At 39.4% G+C, this 7,500-nt stretch overlaps 1 protein-coding gene across 4 annotated transcripts in view; it reads right to left on the reverse strand.

The window, feature by feature from the left end:
- LOC306884308 (serum response factor-like) overlaps positions 1 to 7,500 on the reverse strand; it is a 29,798-nt gene that overhangs the window by 4,742 nt on the left and 17,556 nt on the right. For all 4 annotated transcript variants that reach the window (XM_079440055.1, XM_079440053.1, XM_079440054.1 and 1 more), the window contains exons 4-6: positions 5,519 to 5,692; positions 4,314 to 4,430; positions 1,049 to 1,234 (exon numbers count right to left, since the gene is read on the reverse strand). In XM_079440055.1, coding sequence (XP_079296181.1) covers positions 1,049 to 1,234; positions 4,314 to 4,430; positions 5,519 to 5,692 — 477 coding nt within the window. The remainder of the gene's footprint in view (positions 1 to 1,048; positions 1,235 to 4,313; positions 4,431 to 5,518; positions 5,693 to 7,500) is intronic.

The following is a 7,500-nucleotide window of genomic DNA, read 5'->3' on the forward strand; positions in this document are numbered from 1 at the left end:
CTCTATATACCTTTCAGCATTCATAGTGCCTTCCAAAACATGCAAGCTGCCCATACCGTATGCACTTTTTTAAAGTATTCCACAATCTTTTTACGCACTCTTGGAGAGCCTCTGCCTCTCTAAGACATCCCTTTTAATTTACAGACCTGATGTCAATTAACAGAATTAGTTGCTAGATGTTCTCCTAGCTGAATCTTTTCAAAATGTATTGCTTTTTCAGCCCTGTAGCAGGCATCAAATTTGAAATGAGCTCATTTAGTGGATAAAAGTGTAAAATGTCTCAGTTTAAACATTTGTTATGTTCTCTGTGCTCTATTGTGAATAAAATATTGGCTCATGTGATTTTGAAAGTCTTTTAGTTTTCATTTTATTCAAATTTAAAAACATCCCAACATTTCCAGAATTCGGGTTGTATATTAACTTTAAATGTAATATCAAATAAACTGTAAAAAATATACTTTTAACATTTGAAATACACTAAAAGTGCAATACAATGTTTGTGTGTGTGTTTGAGTCTCACCCATCTCCTGAGTGAGTGTGTGTGTTTGTGTGTGAGTGAGTGAGTGTGTGTGTGTTTGAGTCTCACCCATCTCCTGAGTGAGTGTGTGTGTGTGTGTGTGTGAGTGAGTGAGTGTGTGTTTGAGTCTCACCCATCTCCTGAGTGAGTGTGTGTGTGTGAGTGAGTGAGTGAGTGTGTGTGAGAGAGTGAGTGTGTGTGTGTGTGTGTGTGTGTGTGAGAGAGAGAGTGTGTGTGTGTGAGAGAGAGAGTGAGTGAGTGAGTGTGTGTGCGTGTTTGTGTGTGTGTGTATCTGTGTATCTCTCGGTTTGTGTGTGTGTGTGTGTGTGTCTCTGTGTGTGAGTGTTTTTGTGACAAATGAGGACATAAGTGTATAATGACACAGGTATGACAGGTATTACAAGGAGAAGGTGATTTATGAGGACATACAGTATAGAAAATACAGTTTGTACAGAATAAAAACCATTATGCCTATGGAGAGTCCCCACAATTCACAAAAACAAACATTTTGTGTGTGTGTGCGAGTCTCACCCGTGTCCTGAGTCTGTGTGTGTGACATCTGTCCCTGTGTGAAGGCGTTGAGCACCGCTACGCTCCCGTCTGCTAGCGTGGGCGCAGATGCGTACATGAGTGTGTGGGGACTGGGGTACATCATGTGACCGGTCATGGAGGTGGGCACTGAGGTGGTGACGATGGTGGCTGGCAGACTGACCGTAGCTGAGAGACACAGAGAAGCATCACTGACAGCAGGAGTCAGAGTCACACTGTTATTACCTCATCAGCTCACAAACATCAGCTTTCCACACAATATGAACAAAGATTTTGCTCATGTTTTGATTTTCTTCAGTCTCTGGTTGTAATTCAGGATTAATCATCAAATAATGCAATGCATGTGAAAATGGGCTGATAAAGAGTCAAGCAGTTGTAATCTGGCTCAGATTCAGACAGGAATCATGTGTTTGTGCTGTTTTCCTGCTGATTAATGTAGAATACTTCACCACACTAATGCTTGTCTGCTCCGGGTGTGTGTTCACGGTGTGTGTGTGTTCACTGCTGTGTGTGTGTTCACTGCTGTGTGTGTGTTCACGGTGTGTGTGTGTGTGCACGTTGGATGGGTTAAATGCAGAGCACGAATTCTGAGTATGGGTCACCACACTTGGAAGTAAGTCACTTCACTTGTCAAAAGCAAATGAGACTAAATGCATCATGTTTTGTAAGAAAGTGTGATATGAAAGAGCAAAATAGACACTATTTTTGCAATCAGTAGCCCAAAATCAGAAAGAAACAACTACTGGATTTCATTCAGCAAATATAATGCAGGGCAGTGATATAGTTGGCAAAAACAAAAAAAACTAAAAACATTTGTGTTACTTGAAAACGTATTTTAGTTAGTAGCCAAGGAAGCATGTCATTTTCAGTTAGTTTAACAAAGTAAAAGAATCTCACAAAATGACTAAAACTAACTAAAGCAGAAAATAAAATAAAGACTAAAACTTTAATTAAAAATTGTAATATAAATATAGTAACTTTGTATTATACAGTTTTATATATAACTTTGTGTGCGTGTATATAAATATAGCAACTTTTTTAGTAACTTTGTTGTGTGTATATATATACAGTGGGTACGGAAAGTATTCAGACCCCCTTAAATTTTTCACTCTTTGTTATATTGCAGCCATTTGCTAAAATCATTTAAGTTCATTTTTTAATTAAATTATTTATTAAAAAAGAAAAACTGAAATATCACATGGTCCTAAGTATTCCTTTGCTGTGACACTCATATATTTAACTCAGGTGCTGTCCATTTCTTCTGATCATCCTTGAGATGGTTCTACACCTTCATTTGAATGAATGATGCTGCATTTATATAGCGCTTTGTGTATTGATGTACACCTAAAGCGCTTTACAATCATGTGGGGGGTCTCTCCTCAACCACCACCAGTGTGCAGCATCCACTTGGATGATGTGACAGCAGCCACAGCACAACGGCTCCAGTGCGCTCACCACACACCAGCTACAGGTGGAGAGGAGAGAGAGATAGAGCCAATCAAGTGGATGGGGATTACTAGGAGGCCATGATTGATAAGGGCCAGTAGAGGGAATTTGGCCAGGACACCGGGGTTACACCCCTACTCTTTACGAGAAGTGCCATGGGATTTTTAGTGACCACAGAGAGTCGACCACAGAGAGTCAGGACCTCGGTTTAACGTCTCATCCGAAAGACAGGACATTTGAGTCCAGCTGTGTTTGATTATACTGACTGGACTTGATTAGGAAAGCCACACACCTGTCTATATAAGACCTTACAGCTCACAGTGCATGTCAGAGCAAATGAGAATCATGAGGTCAAAGGAACTGCCTGAAGAGCTCAGAGCAAGGCACAGATCTGGCCAAGGTTACAAAAAAATTTCTGCTGTACTTATGGTTCCTAAGAGCACAGTGACATCCATAATCCTTAAATGGAAGACGTTTGGGACGACCAGAACCCTTCCTAGAGCTGGCCGTCCAGCCAAACTGAGCTATCGGGGGAGAAGAGCCTTGGTGAGAGAGGTAAAGAAGAACCCAAAGATCACTGTGGCTGAGCTCCAGAGATGCAGTCGGGAGATGGGAGAAAGTTGTAGAAAGTCAACCATCACTGCAGCCCTCCACCAGTCGGGGCTTTATGGCAGAGTGGCCCGACGGAAGCCTCTCCTCAGTGCAAGACACAAAAAAACACCAGAAGGACCACAAGGGATATCCTGGACAAAAACCTTCTCCAGAGTGCTCAGGACCTCAGACTGGGCCGAAGGTTTACCTTCCAACAAGACAATGACCCTAAGCACACAGCTAAAATAACGAAGGAGTGGCTTCACAACAACTCCGTGACTGTTCTTGAATGGCCCAGCCAGAGCCCTGACTTAAACCCAATTGAGCATCTCTAGAGAGACCTAAAAATGGCTGACCTCCAACGTTTACCATCCAACCTGACAGAACTGGAGAGGATCTGCAAGGAGGAATGGCAGAGGATCCCCAAATCCAGGTGTGAAAAACTTGTTGCATCTTTCCCAAAAAGACTCATGGCTGTATTAGATCAAAAGGGTGCTTCTACTAAATACTGAGCACAGGGTCTGAATACTTAGGACCATGTGATATTTCAGTTTTTCTTTTTTAATAAATCTGCAAAAATGTCAACAATTCTGTGTTTTTCTGTCAATATGGGGTGCTGTGTGTACATTAATGAGGAAAAAAAAAAGAACAAATGATTTTAGCAAATGGCTGCAATATAACACAGAGTGAAAAATTTAAGGGGGTCTGAATACTTTCCGTACCCACTGTATATATAACACTGTGGTATGAAATGTTCACACTAGTTCTTGTTTGTTACACAGTTTAAGTTTATATTGTTATAATATTTTTCTTCTATTATTTTAATCTTTTCATTGTTTCTATATTTCTCTATATATATTTCAAGCTTTGGCAATATTGTATTTTTTACAGTCATGCCAATAAAGCAATTTTGAATTTGAATTGAATTGAATATATATCTATTTAAAAAAAACAAACAAATAAATAAAAAATGACAACAAATGCACAACAAAGTTACTAAAAATTTTACCTAAGCATACAATAAAATGAAAACTAAAACTTAAATTAATAAACCTACATAGACATTTAAAAAAATAATAATAATAAAAATGACAAAAAATGCACAGCAACATTACGAAAACTTTAAAGCAGAAATGATATAAATATAAAGGTATATCTAAGGTGAGAATAAAGCGTGCAGTAGTGTGTGTGTGTGTGTGTGTGTGTGTACCTGTGGAGGCCGTGCTGCTCTGAGAGATCTCTGGACTGCTGGAGCTGGTGCTGATGCAGCCCGACTGACCGCTGGACTGGACCTGGATGGCCTGGAGCTGCTGCGGCATCGCTCCGCCTGACACACACACACACACACACTTCCTGTGAGCTCAACCTGATCATCAGTGCCAGTAAATGCGATACTGATCAAAGCGGATGTACGAGCGAACACAGCAGCAGCATGATGAGCTTTATTCCACACCAGAGACCAAAACACTCCAGAATATCTCAACGATGAGCTTCAGCGGTCCTCCAGTTATTATTTACTGAATCAAACTTAGATTACTGCATTAAACATCTGCAAATAAAGCACCGTTTCCATCTCATGTGCTCAAAACTGTGCTGTTACTAGAACTAAAGCCATTTTCTTATAATAGAATACATTTGAACTGAAATAAATAAAATATAACATTTCAAGCTTGTTTTATTTCAGCTAGTTTCCAAGGCAACATCTCATTATCATTTAGTTTAACTTTAATGTACTAAAATAACTCAAACTGAAACTGAAACAAAAATGCGGACATATTAAAAAAAGCTTGCATAAATGACAACAACAACAAAAAATCATTAAAAAAATTACAAAAATTCAAATGAAAACAGAAAATATAATTCCAAATATCAATAAAAGCTGTGTAATAGTATCTCAATTATAGTACAATTATACTGGTCCATAATAAATTACTTAATTACTTGAACACAAATATTTTACAACACATGGTTTGCATCGGTATTATTTTAGTATTGAGTTACTATTATAGATTTTGAGATTTAATTTTAATTTGAAAGTTTTAGTAATTTTGTTATTTTTATAAGTTTTGTTTTTAAAAATATGTATACAGTTTTAATTAATTTTTATTATTTCAGTTTGAATTATTTTAATATTTAATGTAGTTTTGTGCATCAGGAATTTGTTTATTATGTATGTTTTCTTCTCAAATAAAAAATAATGTTTTTAATGCACATTTTAAGATTTCGTGTGCATTTTTCATATCAGTGTTCTTTACACAATATGCCAAAATCGCAGAAAACCACAGACTCCTTCAGTCTGTAAAAGCTGAACAGCAGAACAGCACTGACTGAAGCAGGCTGACGCTGGAGGACTGTGTTTGGTCTGATGGTGAACACTGTGCAGTGTGCACTAGTGAGGGTGTGCTGGAGACGCACCGGTGAGCGAGACGGTGGCCGGCAGACGAAACACGGCCTGCTGACCCTGCGGCGACTGAGACGCGCCGGACGATGACCCTGTGATGCTCTGACCGGAGGAACTCTGCAGGGCCAGCGAATGCTGCTGTAGCTGACTGAGAGGAATCCCAGGAGTCCCGGCAGCAAACGGAGAGCCTGGACACACACACAGAAGCAGAAACTAAGCAGCATATTATAATGATTTCTGAAGATCATGTGACACTGAAGACTGCAGTAATGATGCTGAAAATACAGCTGCAGATCACAGAAATACATTACAGTTTAACACATATTCACATAGAAAACAGCTGTTTTAAATTAGAATATTTCACATTTTTACATGATTTTGGAATAAATAAATGCAGCATTTTTGAGCAGAAGAGACTTGTTTTAAAAACATTTCTTCTAAAGCCCCTGGAGCTGTATGTAATGTGGCAGTGATGGAGCGATGGTTCTGTAGGTGTGTGGATGTGCAGCTGTCAGGTTACGGTGCAGATGGCAGCTGCTGCTCTGAGACTGGAACAGCTGCACGACTCTGACGCAGGAAACACAGTCAAACAGCGAGCGGTGGCTCCGACCACAGCAGCCAGAAATAACCGAGCGATCCGATCAGACAGATCCGGCTCACAGCTCACCTGCGCTCGCTCTCATCATCATGTGACTCTCAATATCCATCAGTTATTACAGACAAACTCCAGAGCTTCTGTAGATTCATGCAAATGATTCTCCTCCACAACGACAATCAAAGCTACTAGAGATGAGCCCCACTGCGTGACATTATACTGTATGAGGTGAATGAACACTTCACTCACACACTCACACTCACTCACACGCTCGCACTAACACACACACACACACACTCACACACTCACACTCACTCACACACTCACACTCACACACACTCTCATACTCACACACACTCTCATACTCACACACACTCACTCACACACACTCTCTCTCACACACGCTCTCACACACACACACACACACGTTGGTTTTTGTGGTTTATGGGGACTCTCATAGGCGTAATGGTTTTTATACTGAACAAACTGTGTGTGCTATTGCCCTACACCAACCCTACACCTAAACTTACCCCTCACAGGAGACTTTGTGCATTTCTACTTTCCCAAAAAAAACTCACTCTGTATGATTTATAAGTGTTTTGAAAAGTGGGGACATGGGGCAATGTCCTGAAAAGTCACCTTCTCCTTGTAATACCTGTCATACCGGTGTCATTATACACATTAATTATACACACACACACATATATACATACATATACATATATATATATATATATATATATATATATATATATATATATATGTATCTCATTTGTCACAAAAACGCATGCACACACACTCATTAACACACACACTGACGCACACATACACATACACACACACACATACACGCACACACACACACTCTATAATAAAGATAATGTCTGTTTGAACATTTGCTTCGATGTTTTCAGAAATGTGAGCTACAGGGTCTATTATTTGTTCCAGAGCAAATAGTTTTGGCTGAGGGTAAAATCTTATATTTATATAACTTCAATGCTGTATATCAGAGCGCCGCCTTTGTACTTTTGACTGAATTGCCTAGCAGCTTTTATGATGGCTGTTGTTGTTGTTTATTAAAGATTATTATTTAATAAATAATGTTTTATATACATAATACTTAGTATTGAGAAACGGTGTGTGCGTGTTCGTGATGGTGATTTTAGTGACATTGTTCCACCATTAGATGGCGACAAAAGACTGTTTTATGAGTCAGCAGTAAAGACTTCTATATTGAAAAATACTAAAGCACAGTTTAGAACAAGAACAAGTCATTTCTACTTTAAACACCAGCTTGTCTGCAGCTAACAAATGCACTGAGCAGCCTGTCATCGGAAATCACCCTGAACAGATGAAAGGATAGTACGACCAAGATATCGCTTTCCTCAGCGGACACTAATG

The sequence above is a fragment of the Barbus barbus genome (assembly GCF_936440315.1).
Source record: "Barbus barbus genome assembly, chromosome: 18".
NCBI lineage: Eukaryota > Metazoa > Chordata > Actinopteri > Cypriniformes > Cyprinidae > Barbus > Barbus barbus.